This window comes from Gobio gobio (assembly GCF_949357685.1).
Source record: "Gobio gobio genome assembly, chromosome: 13".
In the NCBI taxonomy this organism is placed as follows: Eukaryota; Metazoa; Chordata; class Actinopteri; order Cypriniformes; family Gobionidae; genus Gobio; species Gobio gobio.
Genome location: NC_137106.1, coordinates 47,104,421 through 47,127,340, shown reverse-complemented (window position 1 = coordinate 47,127,340; position 22,920 = coordinate 47,104,421). Strand labels below are relative to the sequence as shown.

General features: G+C 38.6%; 1 protein-coding gene across 1 annotated transcript in view; it reads left to right on the top strand.

Annotated features, from left to right (window-relative positions):
- The window catches only part of LOC307136054 (D-beta-hydroxybutyrate dehydrogenase, mitochondrial), a 39,523-nt gene that overhangs the window by 5,022 nt on the left and 11,581 nt on the right, over nucleotides 1-22,920 (top strand). The window contains exon 2 of the mRNA XM_079832798.1: nucleotides 21,043-21,473. Within this exon, the coding sequence (XP_079688924.1) occupies nucleotides 21,086-21,473 (388 nt within the window). The 5' untranslated portion in view covers nucleotides 21,043-21,085. The remainder of the gene's footprint in view (nucleotides 1-21,042; nucleotides 21,474-22,920) is intronic.

The window sequence follows — 22,920 nt, the reverse complement described above, 5'->3', positions numbered from 1 at the left end:
CTATGTACTTTTCAGCATTAATTGTGCCTTCACAGAAGTGCAAGTTATCTTTGCCAAAGGCACTGACACAACCCCATACCATGACAAACCCTGGCCTTTGGACTTGTTGCTGGTAACAGTCTGGATGATCCTTTTCTTGTTTGCTCCAGAGCACACGGCGTCCATTCCTCCCGAAAAATACCTGAAATACTGATTTATCTGACCACAGTACACGTTTCCACTGTGTGATGGTCCATCCCAGATGCCTCCAAGCCCAGAGAAGTCGACGGCGCTTCTGGACACTGTTAACATAGGGCTTCCTTTTGGCAGAGTACAGTTTTAACTGGCATTTGTGGATGCAACTACGTATTGTGGTACTTGACAAAGGTTTGCCAAAGTAGTCCTGAGCCCATGTGGTGATATCGCTTATAGATGAATGACGATTCTTGATGCAGTGCCGCCTGAGGGATCGGAGATCACGGTGGTTCAGCTTAGGCTTGCACCCTTGTCCTTTACGCACTGAAATTCCTCCAGATTTCTTGAATCTTTTAATTATTTTATGCACTGTTGAATGTGAAATATCCAAATCTCTTCCTATCTTTCTTTGTGGAACATTGTTTTTAAACATTTCAATAATTTTCTCACGTATTTGTTGGCAAACTGGCGATCCTCGGCCCATCTCTGCACCTAAAGGATTAGACCTTTCTTGGATGCTGCTTTTGTACCAAATCATAATTACAATCACCTGTTGACATCACCTGTTTCAAATCACATCATTATTTAACCATTTTACCTCATTACTAGCCCTAAATTGCTCCTGTCCCAACTTTTTTTGAAATGTGTTGCAGGTCTGAATGACAGGAAAGGATGCATATTTACAAATGACATGAAGTTGACCAGACAAAACATGAAATATTTTGTGTTCATATTGTCTGCAATGAAATACAAGTCAAAGTAAATTTAGAAATCACTTCTTTTTTTTTATTTGCATTTTCCATACTGTCCCAACTTTTTCTGATTTGGGGTTGTATATGTAGATGTGTATATGTATATGTATATGCGTAGGTGTAGGCATATGTATGTTATTTAAAGGAAAGCAAGAATTAAAGGGGTAGGAGTACATAAGTTTTACTTCTTTCTACTCCTTTTCGCACATGATATAGAAGCATGTTTATACAGGAAAGTAAGATACTTTGCTGCTTTCCTTTCCTTTTTTTCTTTTAAAATGTTTGAACATTATTGGATTTTATTTTTTCTTCTCTCACGTTCGAAATAAAGATATCAATCAATCAATAAATCAATCAAACCATCCCAATGGCGACAGTCAAGACGGCTGTTAAGCGCAGCTTGAGCATGCTAAAGGCCTAGGCATTGCACGTACCCGTCATGTGTGTCTCCTTCTGTGATGAATCTGCCCCATGGCTCAACACATTTTCGGAAACTCCTCGTGCCGGCTTCAGAGGTGTGGTAATTGTTCTACCTGAGAAGCTGAGAACATGAGAAAAGCTTTCCGATGAACAACAGATCAATTGATCAACTGAAGGGAGATGGCGCGAGCACTCTTATGAGACATACATGACATATTCATTAGAATAGCGCCACTGGCTAATAAATTGGCATGATGGTACAGGGTCTTCAGACAATCGTCACACCGGTGGTGTTCCCACAATGTCAGCTACACAGCATTAAGAGAACCTATGACAAGGAACTTTTGGCTTTCTAGCTATACTGCAAAATTTAGTTGTTTTTTAAACATCCATGGAAGAACAGAAGTTTGCTGACTAACGACGGTTTCTGGAGCCTACATCTCTCCTCCAAAATTTGACCACAAAGGCTGACTGTTCTCTCTGAAGGTGCACTCGTGGCCGGGATGCAAAGAAGTCAGGTTGTTCAGGGCAGGGAACTGGGAACTGTCTGAACTCCACCACTGCAGAAAATTCTAGAAGTTCAGTGCAGATACGCTGTTGTCAACGGATGTAGGGAGCAGCCGGGCTATTGTCGGGCACTTTTTCATACAAATACTTGAAATAGTTTGGTCTCTAACTAGAAGAAATATGTTGGTTGTATTCTGTCCGTTGAGACCTTTCAATGACACCTATTTTGTGTTGGTTGAAAGGCAAGAAATCGTATTCAAACCACAAATGGAGGTGGTTTGAAGTGCGAGTCCAATCAGACTTTTACAGATGCGTCTCAGTCTGAATGCTCTCGCTGCTCAAATCGGATTTCAAACTGTCACTCTTAACGAAACACACACTAACTTCGAAACTGGTGACGAAAATGCCAGAAAAATTCATTGTGTGTTCAAATGGCATGTCCAAAAATTTCAGCATTTTCCTGTGCATTGGAGGAGTTCTGCAACTCGACAGGGACCTTATTTGGAGAGAGAGATGATGCAGCTCCATTTTTCCTGCATCCATTTTGAGAGCCTTGTCACAAACGTGCAGATAGTTTGTACCTAACCAAATGAGTTACTGTGTGCCAGAGATGACAGGACTTTTTGAGAGAATATGCCGAATTAGACTTTTAAAAGTATTGGGTTTCAACTTACTCAAATATCTAAGGATACAAATGTGAAAATATATATATATTTTTAAAGTGGTTCAAATGTTGACATATCTAACAAAGATTTATGCGGTTATAGTTTATACTCTTTATGTAGAACCATGGTTAACATATTATTTGGACCCTGTTTGGTTTTCAGACAGTTTAATATAACTTTCAAAACGCTGGTCGCTCATCAACAGCAGCTGTCACAGTTGGGGCGACAAGAACAGTCCTCCATGGGCTAGACCGTCCCATTTAACAACACTCAGTCCAACCTACCCGGCCTTTGAAGGATGCAGCCTTTGAATCGGGACACAGCCATTGTTAACATTGAAATCAAAAAGCGAGAGCAACTACCTATTATTTATTTACTCATTCATATTGTGTATGTTACCAGGGGCCTGTCCCATGATTGTAGTTTAACAAAACTCAGGGTTACAGGATTAGTTTCGAGTTGACAAAACCAAACCAATCTATTCAGGCTTTGTTGGTCCCATGATGCTGATCATCAGCTTTCTCTGTCAACTAGTGAACAGCAAATCACATATCAGGTTAGCCAGCTAAACCAGCTTCATGGTATAGGCCCCAGCACTCTCCATCTGCTTCGGCTAATCATGATATTAAAAAATCTAGACATATAATGACACCACTTGAACTTGGACATACACTCACCTAAAGGATTATTAGGAACACCATACTAATACTGTGTTTGACCCCCTTTCGCCTTCAGAACTGCCTTAATTCTACGTGGCATTGATTCAACAAGGTGCTGAAAGCATTCTTTAGAAATGTTGGCCCATATTGATAGGATAGCATCTTGCAGTTGATGGAGATTTGTGGGCAGCACATCCAGGGCACAAAACTCCCGTTCCACCACACCCCAAAGATGCTCTATTGCAGGGGTCTCAAACTCGCGGCCCGCAGAATGATATTTTGTGGCCCCCTTCTTGACATCAAAGTTTAGTGTTAGTGCGGCCCGCGCGTTGCTCTGAAAAGCACCTTTTTGCTGAATCGTTGCGTGTGCAGCGCTTGCTGCCTCCTTTGTGTGTGTGTGTGTGTGTGTGTGTGTGTGTGTGTGTGTGTGTGTGTGTGTGTGTGTGTGTGTGTGTGTGTGTGTGTGTGTGTGTGTGTGTGTGTGTGAGAGAGAGAGTTGGCTCGCCCCTCCATCGTGCAATATAATTGGTTGACACCGCGTGATTGACAGGAACAGACGAACGAAGCTGATCAGACAGTCGAAACGAATGTGGTCTAATAGTGCTCGTCAATGTCAAAATGACTGAGATGGCCAATCAAATCAAAGTAGGCGGGGTTTACGTTCTCTTTTGGCTCATGCACACTGCACAGTCTTCACACACAGACGAGCGCGTCAATCTATCGCTTAATGCCGTTGCGGAGAGAGACTGTATTCTTTCCAGTGAAACAAAATGCACACAAACGTGTCCATGCTCTTAATATACAATCATTGATGAACATCTTTGAAAAACGATATGAGGGCGGATTAGAACCCGGAAACTTTGACACAGTTGACAAAAATTCTACCCCCAGACCACTAAAGAATTCATAAGTAAATTGCGGATCTATTTATTCACTCATGCGAAGAATATCGGAACTAATAATATATTTGATGCAAATTAATGCAAATATTGTTTAGAAATGGTCCCAAAAAGATTATTTCCCAACTAGAATTAGACCTAGAATTTCGCTCACTGTTCTGTTTGACCTGTTACGGCCTTGCTGTGAATTAGTCTATTATTTAAAATAAAATGTAAATCATTCATTATTTCATATTACATGATTTAATTTCTATAGGCTATATTTAGTTCATGTTCAGAAGAAACATTCATGTGGAAGAACTGTTCATAATAAAGATTGAGAAGATTGGATCAGTTTTGCTACTTTTTTTGAAATACTTGAAACACTTTTTATGTGTAATACTTGATGCAGCCCAGCCTGACCCAGAGTCTACCTCCAGCGGCCCCCAGGTAAAATGAGTTTGAGACCCCTGCTCTATTGGGTTGAGATCTGGTGACTATGGGGGCCATTTTAGTACAGTGAACTCATTGTCATGTTCAAGAAACCAATTTGAAATTATTTGAGCTTTGTGACATGGTGCATTATCCTGCTGGAAGTAGCCATCAGAGGATGGGTACATGGGGGTCATAAAGGGATGGACATGGTCAGAAACAATGCTCAGGTAGGCAGTGGTATTTAAACGATGCCCAATTGGCACTAAGGGGCCTAAAGTGTGCCAAGAAAACATCCCCCACACCATTACACCACCACCACCAGCCTGCACAGTGGTAACAAGGCATGATGGATCCATTTTCTCATTCTGTTTACGCCAAATTCTGACTCTACCATCTGAATGAACAGAAATCGAGACTCATCAGACCAGGCAACATTTTTCCAGTCTTCAACTGTCCAATTTTGGTGAGCTTGTGCAAATTGTAGCCTCTTTTTCCTATTTGTAGTGGAGATGAGTGGTACCCGGTGGGGTCTTCTGCTTTTGTAGCGCATCCGCCTCAAGGTTGTGCGTGTTGTGGCTTCACAAATGCTTTGCTGAATACCTCGGTTGTAACGAGTGGTTATTTCAGTCAAAGTTGCTCTTCTATCAGCTTGAATCAGTCGGCCCATTCTCCTCTGACCTCTAGCATCAACAAGGCGTTTTCGCCCACAGGACTGCCGCATACTGGATGTTTTTCCCTTTTCACACCATTCTTTGTAAACCCTAGAAATGGTTGTGTGTGAAAATCCCAGTAACTGAGCAGATTGTGAAATACTCAGACCGGCCCGTCTGGCACCAACAACCATGCCACGCTCAGAATCGCTTAAATCACCTTTCTTTCCCATTCTGACATTCAGTTTGGAGTTCAGGAGATTGTCTTGACCAGGACCACACCCCTAAATGCATTGAAGCAACTGCCATGTGATTGGTTGATTAGATAATTGCATTAATGAGAAATTGAACAGGTGTTCCTAATAATCCTTTAGGTGAGTGTATACTGAGACCACTTTTTTAATGCCAAAAAAGGATTTGCACTGACACAAGCTGTTAGTAAATCCAGCCCTAAATCGGCAGAGTATCAGCTAAACTAGGTTTAAAACCAAACTTTATTATGAAAAAGTTTACGAATTAGGCCTATATGTTCGTAATTCATCTGAGAATAATGTGAGCGTTTAACACAAAAGCGTGCAGCAGTAGATTCTACAAGGCAGGACTGAGATGTAGGGGAAAAGAGCCAAGATCCCCTTCATAACTATAACGTGGCGTGATATTTGTTTTGGCAGCCTAAAACAGGCTGTGACTTGTGTCTGAGTGTTAGCAGTCCTGAATAATCCCAATTTATTTCCTAATAACCAATTTTCATGCTTACACATGAAAACACTCTCTTTGTAGGCTATAATCAGAAGACAGTATACACATTTCTATTACAGACAAACATGGTTATTGTTTACCTTCAATTATTGAGCTCGATGACACACCTTCATGTTTGCATAATGTTCATTAAAAAAATTGAAAAGTAGCCCTTCTGACTTAGTAGGCTACTGTAGACAAATTAGCCCGGCAGCTTTGTAAGTTTTAATTGTGAATTTAAAAGAACATTAAATTGGTGCTTATGCTATTGTTAAAACAAAATAAGAGTTCAAATCAAACGAGAACCCCTTACAGACGACATGAATGAAAGAGTGAATTATTAAGTGTATTCGACTTGAAGCGGCTCATCAGTGTATGACATCAAAGTACCGCAAGAGCGATCCAAAACAGTGTTTCCCACACATAGACTAATTAGTAGCGTGCGCCACTGAATCAACACCGGCCGCCACATATTGCGCGTCATTATTCATTAACTTTTTTAAATCTCACGCCAAACTGCCAAACCTGCTTTTGATATTAAAAAAGTCTAAGCTTTTAAAATTGAATACGAAATTCAAACAATAAATAGTGTTTTGGCGCTAATGTGGCATAACAGTTAAAGCCAGAGGCGTTGAAAAACAGATTTGCAACATGCTCTCATCTCACGGCGGCGCACGCGTTCACGTGGTTCACGGAGCTTCTAAACAAACCAGCGCTATGTCAATGCATTTGAATGGCTTAAGCAGATACACAACAGTTGTGCAATTTTTTTATTACGTCAACCATATTTACAGGATCATTTTATTATGGAGAGTGATGGAGGTGCAACATTGTTAACATTTACATTCATGTTTTTCTTGTATTTAGCCCTCAGGTATTCCTTACAAATTGGTCACATGCATACTCATTGGTGGTCAAATGTGATCATACACCTGAACTATTTTTCAATTAAATAAATGTTCTATATTTTAGTTTAACAATATTTATTGGATTTTTTGAGGATATCTTTTGGTACTAAATAGGCCTACTATTGGTCCATTAATGACCACTTAAAATATTTTTTATTATTTATATTACAATTAGTGTAGTAATTAAGGTTAAATTCCAATGCTAAGAGGCAAATTAGAGTCATTTTGTGGCTGGAAAAATAATCATTTTAACATGGTTTACCTACTAGGTGCTTGTATGGCTTTTTAATAAATATACATGTATCTAGTCAGATCATAACTTCTTACTTATTTTTAGGTTTTGCATTTGAATAAATACGTAGACATGATCAAACACTAGATTTCTTTAAATTTTTAAATTTTAAAAAGTTAATAACTTACAACCTAATATTTTTAATGATACTTATATAAGCTCACACAAGTGAATATTAATGAATGCAAGCAAATATAATTTAACCCAAGAAAAGTTTAAAATAGTGCAAAAAAGACAAACTATATATACAAACGAATGGATTCTGTATCAAGATCGAAATCGATATTTGTGCCAAATTGGGCAAAAGCATTCAGAACCGTCTGCTCTCTAATCGCTCCCGCTGTATTTTTAAAGCCAGGCTCAGACTACAGTTTCAGGCCAATTTATGCCCGATTTACCCCTCCAGACATTCTGAGAGAGAAAAAATTATTATAATAATTGCGTCCAGGGCAGATATTAAAGGAGTGGTTGATTTTGATTTCACTTTTTTAACTTGGTGTGTAATGTTGCTGTTTGAGCATAAACAACATCTGCAAAGTTACGATGCTCAAAGATATTTACTTTTAAAGAAAATCACTTTTTAAGGACTACAACAAAACGGCTTATAAACGTAATTAAACTAAACTATACCTGTTCTATCTTCATGCAGCAGATATTCTCTGGCTCTGACGGATCTTACAACAGTTCCCACAGCAGCGATTTATAGATTATCATGACAAAAGGGATGTCAAGGTACCAAAATTCCAGTAGTCGGTACCGATACCATCAAAATTTTACGGTACTCGGTACCAATTTCGGTACCACAGCTAAATGTTTTTTTATTTATTTTTTTATTTTATTTAATTATTTCAACAACAAAAAAAATTTGTTTATTATTTATGATGATAATCATTGCAAGTAAATAATACATAAACATTTAAAGGCTGTATGCTGTTTAAAAGTAAACATTGTAAAAAAGATATATCAAAAAAAATAATCAACCATCTAGGCATAATTATTATTATTAAATAGAGACGTAGCTAAATCTTCTATATGCTACAGCAGTATAGCGTGAAGTATAGCCTGAAGAGCTTTGAGTGTCTGTATTCATGATATGACAGTTTTCTCAAATGAAACGGTAAATTCTCATGAATTGACGGTTTATGCGTTTGTGTCCTCATATAGTGACATACGGCAGAGACTACAAAGACAGCGAGCGAGTGTCACACGTGTGCTCCCGCCCGCGCCTCTGCGCCCCGTCATTCACACAGAGACGCAGAACATACAGGAGTAATATTTAAATAGTATTTTGTAGTTTAATATCCACAGACACTAGTATTGGGCTACAGTCTGGAGTCCTGCGCTTAGATAAACACAGAAGCCACTGAACGCAGCTGCGGGTACAGAATATACTCAGAGTCGGTACTACCAGTACTACAGAAATGCTGGTATCGTCACATTTTTATAATTTCAGTACCGACTTGGTGCCGACGTACCGGTACTTGTGACATCCCTACCTGACAGAATATGCTAATCAGAAGTGGACAGTAACTAAGTACATTTACTTGAGTACTGTACTTAAGTACACTTTTTGAGTATCTGTACTTTCCTTGAGTAGTATTTATTCTGGAAACGTATGACTTTTACTTCACTACATTTGAAAGACAGATATCTTACTTTTTACTCCATTACTTTTCTATCAAGGCCCTCGCAGTAGAAAGTCATAGCCGCTTTGAAAGTCAGTGGATGATTTGTTTTCTTCTTTGAAAAAAATTAATTTTTATAGATTTACCCACCAAGTTGCCATAGCCTTGTGGATAGAGCGCTAACGCATAGGTAATGTTCGACAATGATGTTAGTTAGCATGCAAAAGCATAGTTGGGCTAATAATAATGTTAACTGAAGTCCTTTCAGATATATGTTTTTACATAATCCTGTCAAATAAACACAATGTAGAAACCTTTCTTTTCTAGTATGATTTTGACTTTGATAAGAGCTTTGTAACTTTTAAGCAAGCATTTAAATGAGATATGCTAGCATGTCAGATGGAGCATGACTGGCTTAAACCACCATGATGGAACAGCGTGCATTCATACAACAATGCAACAATAATAAAATAATGTGTTTACTTTTACTTTTGATACTTAAGTACTTTTAAAAGCAAGTACTTCTGTACTTTTACTTAAGTAAAAATCTATCTTTACAACTTTTACTTGTAATGGAGAAATATTTAACCAATAGTATTTTTACTTTTACTCAAGTAATGGAGTTGTGTACTTTGTCCACCTGTGATGCTAATCAATGACTTAAAGATAGTTAACTCATAAATTCATCAACTAACCCTTCAGAAACGTCCTGTCTCATTCTACATGTTGTCTCTTCTTCTTGAGTCTCTCCATCATTGTCCGACTCCGGTTTGAACATAAAAGGCTGAACAGTTTCAATGCCTGTCTGCGAGATAATCAGAGCTGCTAACACAAGCTCTTTAAGCAGCTCATTTGCATTTAAAGGGACACACGAAAATGACGTGTTTTTTCTCACCCTAAAAAGGTGACAATTGCAACGTGCTATAAAAAATTCTGCGGGGTATTTTGAGCTAAAACTTCACATACACACTCTGGGGACATTAGAGACTTATGTTATTTTCTTGTAAAAAGGGGCAATATAGGACCCCTTTAAGCAGACAGTCTACTAATACTCTAATGTAGTTGCAAAGTTACTTGAGACAAAATGTAATAATCATTCAATTTAATAATCAATCAAAAAAGGAATTTATACCAGTCTGATATTACGTTGCTGCCACATTGGACCAGCGGTTTGGAAAACGTATGGAGGGATGATTCCGCTGCGGCGCCATCTGGCGAGACTTGGGAATTCATTCAACACAAACATCACAGTGCATTATGGGAATTCTCTAGCTGTTGAGCATACATCAGTTGAACACTCGTTATTGTGGTGCATTATGGGATTGAATCAGTGGACTCGAAAACGTCCACTAGGGGTGGGCCATATCCAGCTAGACTCGAATAACCAGTAGAAATTTGTCAACGAGTAGAGCTTTTGGACTGTCGTCTCTGCGCAGCACAGCAACGTCACATGAGTGTCACTGTGATAGTCACAAAAACGTATCATTTGTAAGCATGTGCCGGTATCAAATGTTGGTTTCATGTTGCGATTAATTGCTGAAGCTTTTATCACGGTATACGGTATTATCACGATATTGAAATAGTTGCAAAAAAAGTGGTGTCATATAACTGTTACATGTATGCCCTGTCTGCCGTGTTCCTTGTGTTCAATCACCTGTGTCCTGTTAATCACCTCTTTAGCCCTGTGTATAGTTCTCAGTTTTCCCTCAGTGTTTGTCGGTTCTCGTTTATGTTGTACGTGTCCGTTGTGTTCCTGAGTTTAAAATTAAAAGTTCCTGTTTCCTGTTCTCCTGGCTTTCCTCGTCTCTGTGAGCTCATTGACTGCACGTAGATTGTAACAGAAGAACCGATCTAAACAGTTTTTTGCTGTGTTTTTTTCCCTTTGTTTTGTTTGAGTTTTCCCCGTATTTCCCATGGCCCTTCCCGAAGTTCAGCTTCTCTGCCTGGAGCAGACCGCCCGCTGGAAGCACACACTCGGGACTTTCTACAGCTTGCGTGCCTTACCCGTTTCCCGGACCGCTCGCTCTGTGTTGTCTACCAGCGGGCGGTACAACGGAAGATTTCGCCGCATTCGTGGAGTGGGTACTGGTAAATAACCACTCGCCATTTACCATCGGCCCCGCTGAGGAGGACAGCGTTACCAGTCCCACTCCACCACTGCCAGAGACCAGCCAACCACCACCAGCGAGTGATGTAGCGGAGATGTTGCACAAGCCTCCCGCAGACTGTGGGGACCGGCCAACCATGAATGACGAGCCCGTACTGAGGACATGGACGGAGTGTGTCATCGCCACGGAGCCCGGACCACCAACAAGGTCTGACCAGGTGCGTGAGCCGGCAACGCCGTACATCGCTGAGGGAGTTATTGTGGAGTTCGAGGGCTGGGAGGAAAGCCCCGCCCACAACACTGCCGCAGTGGATGAGTTGCAGGATGTCACTGGCAGCTACATGGAAGAGCTAAGGAATGTTTTTGAGGTGGACCTAATAGACCTTTTTGGAGAGGTTTTTCCAGCGCCCTCTGTCTCTCCAGCGCCCCCTGTATCTCCAGTCTCAAGAATTCCCGCCCAGCCTCCCTCTCCCACCTATTCTGACGGTCCATTCCTCAGTGCTCCCTTCACTGCTGTCCTTCCGCCCCTCTGCTTCATCCACACGCTGGGTGGACACGGCGAGTGTCTTCAGGCCACCAGCTCTGTCCCGCACTGAGGTTACTCTGTCTCGGCCTCCAGCCTCTGTGCCCCCTGCTCCGCCTCGGCCCGTCGACTCTTCGGCACCCACTTGGCTCCTCCCTCCCTCCCTCGGCTCCACCGGAAACCAGCGGTCATACGGCTTCTCCGGGCTCCATTGTCTCTCCGGCTCCGCCTTGGTCAGTCGTCGACCTGCCTTCTCCTGCGGCTTCGTCTGGCTCCGCCTTCCCTTCAGCTCTGCCTTTGTCCTCGGTCCCTCCAGTTCAGCCGCTGTCCTCTGGTTCCCCGGTTCCACCTCAGGTGCTCGTCGCTGCGGTGCCACCTCGGTCTCCAGGACCATCTGCTTCGCGGGGGCTCATAGGCTACATCTGAGGCTCCTTCTCCGTTGGTTGTCCCCAGGGTGTCGTCTACCTCCCAGTCGTCTCCTCCATGGCTCCTCCCACCATCGACTCCGCCCTGGGGCCTCGTCCTGGCTGGTCTCTGGTGCACCATCTGGCTCCTGCTCCAGGCTCCGCACTGGCTCCTCCCTCCTTCCACGTCCCCATGGACTTGTTCTTTCTGTTGGACTGTTTTTCTTTGTTTTGTTTTCTCCAGTTTGTTTCCACGCCCTCCTTAAAAGCCCCCTCCCACCCTCCTCTGTTAGACTGTTTACGGCGCGAGGACGCACCTTCCGGGAGGGGGAGCTAATGTTACATGTATGCCCTGTCTGCCGTATTCCTTGTGTTTTTAGTTCAGTCCCTGTGACCTAGTTTCTCCCCAGTCTGTATAATTAGTTATTTCTATCACCTGTGTCCTGTTAATCACCTCGTTAGCCCTGTGTATAGTTCTCAGTTTTCCCTCAGTGTTTGTCGGTTCTCGTTTATGTTGTACGTGTCCGTTGTGTTCCTGAGTTCCCTTTCAGTCGGTCACGTTCGATGTACGTCTCCGTTTCCTCCTTCAGGGAACGAGGGTTACCATATGTAACCGAGACGTTTAATATTGAAAGTTCCTGTTTCCTGTTCTCCTGACTTTCCTCGTCTCTGTGAGCTCATTGACTGCACGTAGATTGTATCAATAACAGGTTTAATAACTTTTTTTATAACAAAAAGAACCGAACATTTAAATACAAGCAATACACAAAAATGTATAGAGTAAACAAATATTTAAAACTTGATTAAAGTGCAAAAGAATTATAAAGAACAATAGGTAACACTTTACAATAAGTTATCACTAGTTAATGCATTAACATTAACAAAGAGCGAATAGCTACATTTTTTACAGAAGTTGTTATTCTCTGATAACGTTAAACGTTTAAAAAAAGCAACTGTTAGTGTTAGCTCAGGTCCATTTAATAAAACAGTTACAACTTTTGATTATAATGTGTTATTAAATTATTAAATTTACATTTAACTAAGATTAATAAATACTTAAGAAGTATTTGTCATTGTCAGTTTGTTAATGAATGAACTAATGTTAAATAATGGAACCTTATTGTAAAGTGTGTGACTGAACAATAAAGAATCAGAACATATTCAAACAATATCCAGGGTTAAAATATGAAATGTTTAAGTTTGAAAATAGCCGTAAGTCTTTAAGTATTAAGTATTTGGTTATAGACTTGGTTGGTTCCTTTTTTCCTTAGTATTTGTTTTCTAACTTATGGTATTAATCATGGTGATAAGAATGATCAAATTTCAATTAACCTTGATTTTTTTTTTTTTTTTACTGACTATAATGTGATAAATATCGTTATCATGAAATAAAATGATTCATGTTGTGATATAAGATTACACCACTACAAATGGCTGTCCCTTCAAATAGTGCCCCATTCAAGTGTAGATATATCGGACACAGCCCTAGCTGGAAAACTGTTCAAATGAATCGATTTTAAACGAGCCGACTCCCGAACTCTGGCTCTCTAGCGCGCGCTAGTGTTTGTAATTATTTAATTAGCACTCGGGAGGAGAGAAGAGCAAACGAGGCATTCAGCTGAAAGTAATATTTGAAGGCTGCTTTCAGAGGCCTACACTGAAGCAATCACATTCTCATTTAGTTTAAGCCTGTTATAGCAAAGCTAACAAGGAGGGGGTGAGTAAGTGACCTGAAGAGCAATATAAAAGTACATGTTCTCAGAATTTTTGTGGCCAGATTCAGGGGGAAAAAAGCATAAAATAATTTAACTCAGCTTTGGGCACTTTTAGTCCGCATGGATTTGTTAACTACTTAAGGGTGTTTTCACACTTGGTCCTTTTCAGGGGTCTGAGGGCGATTCACGTGATTTTTGGCCCATGTGTGAACACTCAACGATCTCAGACCCCTTTGAAGCGAACCGAACCGGGGTGGTCTGGGTACGGTTCGCTAAAAACACACAATCTGAACACAAAACGCTCTAGGCTTACAAATCGGCTGTTGTTTATCAGGGCTGCTGCTTCTTGCAAATATCTACAAATTATTTGTTCACATTGTACACTTGTTACAATTTCTGTGTGAGAGACGCGGCAGCGCGCCTTGCCAGTTTAAAATGGTGTTACGAGCGCACACACGCACAGCCGTCACTGCGCGTGTACTAAACGGAATCTTTAGCGTCTTATTGCATTTATTTTAAAGTGTCAAAACCACAAATGTTTCACATAAACAGGTGGTTTTGTCTTAAGTGAATGTAAACATCTGCATTACTAGCCTAATATAAGAATCATGGGAGTACGTCAGTGAAGTGAAGAATATGCAGTTTTATTTTTTTCATGCGATTGTTCCATTTCTTACATGCTATTTTTAGGCATTCCTATACTTTACCTGGAAAATTTAAAGCTGTTTATTTAATTAGCATATTTATTTTATTTGCCTTGTTTATTTGTTGTATGCTGATGTTATCATTGACGTCTGCAATGAAATGAACATGATTCAAGGAAAACAAATCAAAATAAATGTTATTTACAAAGGTGGATATGTGATCTAGCTAGTGCAAGAATATGTAGTATTGCAACAACGACAAAAAAAGCCAATATTTTTGTGTAAAAAGAAACTCAATTCAACAGCATTTGTAGCAAAGTCATTAAACAAATTATAATAATCTTTACAAACAAATATCTTGGTTACTGAGGTACAAACAATGTAAGTGAATGGGATAAAATGTTGAAGGCCATGGGGTCAGCCATCAGACACTGAGCTGGACTAGATCCACAAAGCAACAGGGGTCTGAGACCACATCCCTTCTAAAGTGGACCAAGACATGATCTGAGTCCTCTTTCAGGGACCGTGTGAACGTGGAGAGAACTGGGTCCTTTTTCACTTGGTTCACCTCTTGGTCCACTTAAAGGAGTCTGAGTTCGGTTCTTTTAAAGAGGACCCAAGTGTGAAAATCACACTGCAGAAATAAACACGACAACTGCCAGTCAGTGCAGCTAATAAGTGTTTTCTGTCTCTGTGTGTATGGCAAGCTTAAAGACGTGTTAACGTGTGTGTGGAGAACATTCGTCTTAACGCCATACTTAACGTGCCTTGGCTAATTTCAAACTAGTGCACATATACACTGTTATACAGGCTACAGCTGCTTATATGATGGGCTTGTCTTATTTGACACAGCAACAGTGTAGGCTAGTATGTTTGATCATTTAAGCTGTTATTAAATTAGATTAAGTAATGTTCAGCAGCAGATAAAATCACATTAGAAGTTATTTAACATATCTTTATTTAGGTTTGTGATAAAAAATAAATAAAAATAATAATCTCACAACAGTAAAAAGCTTTGAATTATTTTACAATATCAATTACGAGTGAACTTGCATGGGGATAGGATATATACAATAGACCCTTTTCACAGACTGCGATGAGGCGTTTTAACGGTCATCGATATCGTTAATCCTGCAACGTTTTTTGTATTTTCATTTAAAAAAAAGTACATTTATAACACTTTGTATTGTATTACTTTTGCATCAAATTACAAAAACTAGTTACCGCTGCTGTGAGGGTGTTTCTAATACAGCGTCTGTGGGAGTGACGGTAAAAATGAACATCTTTCTCTCTTTTCACTGCTGTTATCAAACTCGCTCTGTTTTTTCCCTCTTTTTGAAAGTTGTGAAATCACTATTGTGGCTTTTTTTCTTCTTTTTTCTATTTGGGCAAATGGGCACACAAAAAATGTAATGTATTCTCTCATTCACAGCTATAATATTTAACCCAACTATGACGACTTCTGCTCTGAGAAACCCGGAAATGTGAAAAGGGTCTATAATGAAAAAAAGCACTAGAGTGGATACATTGCTCAATTTTATTCTGAATTTCTATGTAATAAAAATCGTTCTGTGAACTTCTAGAAAACTCATATAGCCTAAGCCGAGTTGTAAATGCTGAAATGAAAGGAAGACAAATATCCTGAATATCGTCACCTTCCTAAAATTGCCCCCAAGTCATTTGACATTTTAGTTAGGTTAAGATATAAAAGTAAAACCGCCAGTAGATGGCAGCAAGGCACTATTAACATTGCTTAATGGTTAATGTTAAACCTATTCTTTAAAAAACAAATATATATTTAATACACAACTCATTTTAGACAATTGAAATTGTTCTGCTGTGTTGCTGTTTGGAACTGTGTTTTCATTGACTATGTGTGAAATGCCAGTCATTAACATATTGTTTATTTAATTATATTCTAATGATTTCTAAACACTACTTATTACAGGAACATAAAAGCAAACAATTAATAATAATTTGTTTTTTAATAATTAGGTATTTCTCCCCAATTATTGTCTCAACTGGTTGTTGTTTTTAATTGTAGCCTATTTAAAAATTTGTCAGTTAAAATTTAGTTACCCAGAATTTAAACATAATGTGAATTTAAAGCAGCTGTATTATAAATAGAAAAAAGGTTTAGCGAATCAAAATGTTTACCACTGTAGCTGATGGAAATGCCAATTATCATTAATTTTTTAAAATAAATGTTTTACATTTTATCCGTTTAATCGGAATCAGAAAGAGCTTTATTGAGATGTGTGCTTGCACACACAAGGATTTTTTATTGGTGCTGAAGCTTCCAGTGCACATGTACAATACAAACACAACAATAACATAGTAATACAAATTCTAAGAATAAAAATATGAAAATAGTATAAAAAAAAGTATAAGGTCACAGTTACATTTAGTCAGAATAGACATTTATAGATTATGAACATATTTACAGTATTTGAAAGGTATGAATAAATATAAATATCTCCTGAGTTTAGAAGATATTGCACTAAACAGTGGGAGTATTGCACTTACAGGCATATGGGGGGATTGGACGTTGTAGTCTCCTGTCCCAAACCAGACAGTGATGGAGGTGCTTAAAACAGACTCAATGACAGCCGAGTAGAACTGAATCAGCAGCTCCTGTGGCAGGTTGAACTTCCTCAGCTGATGAAAGAAGTACAGTCTCTGCTGAGCCTTTTACACAATGGAGTTAGAATTTATGCGCTATGTCGATACTTCAAATGTCGAAAAAAAACTAGTTTGGAATCACTTTTTGTCGAAAAAGGTCTTTAACGCAAATAAATGTGGCATCACATGACCAAATTAGCCTATTAAAGACAGTGTCTGTGCGTGACATTGTTGCAGTTAAAGCACCGTTTCTCTGTAGTTCAAAGGCACACTAAATCTATTATATTCATATTATTACATTTTTATATTCAATTGTTTTATTACTATTGGTAAGAATAAGACATGTTGCCCCTCAAACATCATTCATCCTTATTTTTGTAATTTTGTAAATTAAAAACTTCAGAATAATCAGAAAAACGATAACTAACTGCACCTGTTTCTAAATATTGCTTAAGTATTGATCTAAACAGTTTATATACTGAACAAAAATATAAACGCAACACTTTTATTTTTGGTCACACACTTTACAATAAGGTTCCATTATTTAACATTAGTTCATTCATTAACAAACTGTCACATTTGGCCTATTTTTCTCCAATATCGTTCACAAATCTGTCTAAATATGTGTTAGTGAGCACTTCGCCTTTGCCGAGATAACCCATCCACCTCACAGGTGTGGCATATCAAGATGCTGATTAGACAGCATGATTATTGCACAGGTGTGCCTTAGGCTGGCCATAATAAAAGGCCACTCTAAAATGTGAACAATATTTGAGAGAAATAGGCCTTTTGTGTACATAGAAGAAGTCTTAGATCTCTGAGTTCAGCTCATGAAAAATGGGGGCAAAACTAAAGTGTTGCGTTTATAATTTTGTTCAGTGTAAGTAAAACAAAACATGACAATTGTTAATAAAATATTTTATGTATGGTGCCTACAATTTAATAATATACGGAAGTTTTGTTTCAAAATGGATGAGGAAAATATAGCGCCTTTAAAATCTCGGCGACTCATCAAAAATAAAAATGCAGCGTCTGAAAAACGAAGGAAGGCTGTTGGAGTTTCTAATACTGACACAAAGACCAGTAAAATATACAACATATCACTTCTGTATCTGAATAAATAAAATAAATGCCATAAAATCACAATTTCATGGGAAGGATCTGGCTACTTGACAAATGAAAATCACAAACGTGACACTTGGTAATAATTTTATAAATATAATTTATTAATATGTAAAATAATTTTATCTAAAACAAATAAAAATAAAGTCAGTTGAATCCAAAAAGCTCGAAACGAATTGTAAAATTGTTAAAGGGTTAGTTCACCCAAAAATGAAAATTAGCCCATGATTTATATTAGTTATATTAAAAATGCCCTGGCTCTTCCAAACTTTATAATGGCAGTGAATTGTTGCCTCGTTTTTGAGGTCCATAAAAGTGCATCTATCCATCATATAACTGCTCCACGCGGCTCCGGGGGGTTAATAAAGGCCTTCTGAAGCGATGCTTTTGCATAAGAAAAATATCCATATTTAAAACTTTATAAAGTAAAATATCTAGCTTCCGCCAGAATGGGGAAAAAAGCGTAACTGGTGTGCAATGTCGTTAGACGTAGTGTAAGCATTTTCAACTGCGAGAGGCACTACACTTTTTCCGTAAGTTGAATACGGAAGGCGATCTGGTGGAAGCTAAATATTTTACTTTATAATGTTTTAAATATGGATATTTTTCTTACACAAACAGATCACTTCGCTTCAGAAAGCCTTTATTAACTTTCATCAACATAACCAACGTGACAACCTGCTTGCACAGAGAGCGTGCTGGGGACTATTTTCAGCCGCTGTGTAATATCATTGCGCCGCTGCACCCATGTTACGGCACAAAGTTCCTCAATTATTATGCAGGAATGAGAGAATAGTTCCTAGCCATATCGGTCTAGAAAATCACAACTTTTCATTTTCCGTCGGTCTTCATCACAACATGTAAATAGGAAAATGTTGCCATTGTTTTGTCACTTATTGAGTAGTAGGCTAGCTGGAGCCATTTACCTCCAGTCTTTGTGCTAAGCTAGGCTAGCGGTGGGTGCGTCAGACAGAGTTATGGCACGCACCGAGATGAGAATGGTATGTATGGACTTATCTAACTCTGGGGGATACGGTGAATAAGCTAAAGTCCCAAAAAGTCGGTGTGTTCCTTTAAAGTCCTCATGAAATCAAAATCGATCTTATTTACTTTGTTAGTCCACATTACAGGTCTTGGGGTGAACAACTAATCCGTGCAAGTTAATACGCATAATAAAAATTTTTGCCGTGGTTATCTTTAATCAAAATCTGAAAATCATTTGAATGGCGTTCCCTTTCCGATGACGACTGTGTGACGGCTTGGGTTTGAATATCCTTAACCACTCCCCTCCAACCGTTAGTCCGTTAGGAGCGCTGAAGTAAAACCCTGCCCTCTATTCAATATTACGTTTCGCTTGGAAATGCGTCACAGCACTGAAATAAAATCTTCCGGTTCACTGGGACTTTAAAGATTGTTTCTGTATGACTGAACATTTTACTGTACCAATCTTTTTTATGGATACTAAAATGTTGCATACAGGACAAATGAGCTGCCCTGTGTCCAAACCCATGGGCTTCATCACATAAAGGCAGTTACAGTCATGTCAGACCAGCTGTCTGATTCATATTTCCTAATATAGTAATAGGCCTCTTACTCTGAGGTCTCAGTCTTATTGAAATTTCAGTCTTATTACTCTCTGCATTTTACAAATATTTGGGACACGAAAGATACAATATAATTTGAGAAAGTGAAATTATGTATGGAAATGACTTGAAGGCAGTTTTTTTTAGCGATACAACAATTTATGAAACAATGCGTTTTTTTTAGGGAGGAGTCATTACACACACCATTTTATCGGTAAAAGGCCCATTGGATGGAAACAGTCTGGACACAGCAAATTGCCAAACGAACCATTTGGAGCCCCATAGTGTGAATAAACGGCGCCGTTTCCTCTGAAACACAAACTCACACACGTGACGCTTGCAGTGTTTTCAGCATCTGCATCTCAATATATGAGAACATGAACACGTGAACATCCTGTCCAGAGCTGCTCTGACAGTCACTTCACAAGCTTTTCACCATTACATTTGAGAAAAACGACAGTCAAATACACACTGAAACTATAAGATATTCACGACAAAATATATATAAATATATCACTATCGTATTTTAAAATGTAAGTTCTCAAAATAATAATATTTATTATTTCTAAGAAACACGACCAAGATATTTTTTCATCCATGTTTTAAATGTATACAGTTCTGTTGTGCAGCATCTTATTGGACAAAAAAAAAATTAAATTCAATGTTTTGTTGTAAATTAATTATGCTTTAGTGTGTTTGCATTATAAAAGCTTGATTAAATTGTCAACGTTTATATAAATTTATAATAAATCATAAAACAGAATAAAAAGCATTTTATGTGGCCCTAACTTAAAAGGGAGCTATGTGGCATTTAATTCTGAACAAACCACCTTTAAGATATTTAGGACACAAATCTCTTTACTGTTTTTCTGTACTTAAAGGAATAAAAAGGTAATTAAGGTTAAAAAAAATTACATAATTAAATTATTCTTGTGAATAAACCATGGATTATGTTTATCAAACCTCACATTGGAACCTTTGTATCTGTTTATCTGCTGGTTATCTTTGATCACTCCCTGTAATTTACAGTAAATGAACCGATCACAGCTCTTAATCAGTGGATCAATCTGTCTTTTTTTTTGCATGACCTGTTTATGGTAAAGTGCAATCTTTTTCATCTTTTTCATGTGTGTGTGTGTGGGCATGTTTTTCTATCCCGGTGGGGACTTCAACTTGAATGCGCACAGACTCATAGGAACTAAATTGAGGTCCCCCATGAGTACAAAAGCTTATAAATCATTCAGAATGAGTTCTTTTAAAAATGTAAAAATGCATAAAGTTTTGCGTGATGGGTAGGTTTAGGGGTAGGGTTAGTGTAAGGGGATAGAATATACAGTTTGTACAGTATAAAAACCATTACATATATGGAGAGTCCCCACAACATCTGCATGTCAACAGATACCTCAAGGATATATCTAAGTAAAATAAAAAAGAACACATGTAACGTTTCTGAATCTTTATTATATCTTCTTATGCAACTGCTAATAATTGTGAGGTTAATAAATAAAGGGATACCGGTAATTCACCCAAAAATGTTCACCCTTTTATCCATCTGGATATCCGCGCTTATTTGGCTTGTAATTTTTACCTGTTATTTTCCTTGTTTTGTCAATTCCTAGGTTTCTCAATCAGAGTTTTGTCTCTGTGAGCTCCTAATTCATAATGGAGCCAGTTTTACTCAGCGTGCCCATCCTGCTCATTCCTTACAACTGGTTGGGTGATCTTCATCTATGCATATATCTTGCTCTGGTCATCTGCTTCATGCTCTTGGCTTACGCAGTACACCAGGCGGGAAATGACTTGTCGGATGGAGTTGGCCGGGCAGTGTTAATAACAGGTTGCGATAGTGGATTTGGACATCACCTTGCAAAGAAACTGGACAGCATGGGCTTCACGGTGTTTGCTGGATGTTTACACCCTGAAGGTCCCGGAGCTCAGAGTCTGGTTGAAGAAGGCTCTGACCGTATGAAGGTATTCCAGCTGGATGTGACCAAAGAGGAACATGTAAGCTTGGCCAAAGTTTTTGTGGAAGCAAACTTGCCAGAGAAAGGTAACTTTAACACTTCAAATCGTTTTATTAAAGATTATTTAAAGAAGACCTATTATGCTTTTTTTACATGTTCAGCTTTCTTTAGTATGTAAAGGCCCTTTTAAATACACGATAAAGCCAAGCGAATCGCAGACGAACAGAGCTTTCACACTGAATGCGAAACAATCGATTGCCTTGAGCTAATTCACGCTGCACGATACTACTCAGAAACCATCATGGAGTGCGTGTAATAACTTCAGACTGCTTTTTAAATAATGGGCAGACGTACATTATTTGTAGTGTTTTATAATAAACTGGAAGCTACACCTGCATAGCATTTCTCATGTAAGCATTTCTCAATCTTTATTGATATTAAAATACCCCGAGCCCCATGAAAAACACACACAGAACATATATCGTAGTAATCATATTTATTTGGCTTCATGTTTCATCTGTAGAAATGTTTCTCTCAGTTGTTTATGAGTGGAACTCTGAACGAGGACACAACGTTGTCATTCGGAAGGGCAGGAGTTATGATCACATAAAAGATTGACAGAGCCTATGACCTCTCTGACTCATAACCGACACGCACAATGCTGTTTCAAGCTCTTTAGATTGCATAATTCAGTGGAAATGAATATAAAATGATCATCTGTATAAAGAACATGTAGGAATAAATCTGTTCTGACACCAATAACACTCAACATCCATTCTCTTCTCTCTTCCGGAATACTTTTCTTGGGCATTTACGCAGGTTTCCAAAACAGCGCCACCACTCTCACACTTTTTGGCAACAGCAGCGGCTCGGATAAGCTCAAATCTAATTGGAGGGCTCATTTCATCGCACCCAGTGTGAAAAAAATTGCGCCCAGTGTGAATGGCTCCATAGGGATCTATTGTTTCGATTCAAGAGCGTCATCGCGACGTACATTCACATTGCATAATCACGCTCTCAGTGTGAATGGCCATTAATGTTGCTGTTTGAGCATTAAGCCCCTCCTGACAGGAGTTCTTCTCTATATCAGTGTCACTGTTTCTGAACTCCCTGAAACGCCTCCATTGTAGGCCTGAAATTGCTTCGGTAATCAACACATCACAATTAAGGCTGCCACTAACGACTATTTTTATATCGATTAATCTATCGACTAATTTATCGATTAATCTATCGACTAATTTATCACAATAATTTTCAACAATTTTACTTAAAAACATTTAATTTAACTTGCAAAGTTGGCTTTCAGTAGTGTACTATAAAACAAGTGTAAATGTAAACAAGCCCTTGACAAAATGTAAAACTAAAAGAGTAAAAAGGTAAAAATTTGTAAACCAACATTAAAAAAAGAGAATATCAGCAAATACTTTTTATATAGAATAGTGTTGTCACAATACCAAAATTTGGACTTCGATACGATACCAGACTAAAATACCTCAATACCGATCGAAACCATGGGAAAAAAATTGTAAAAGT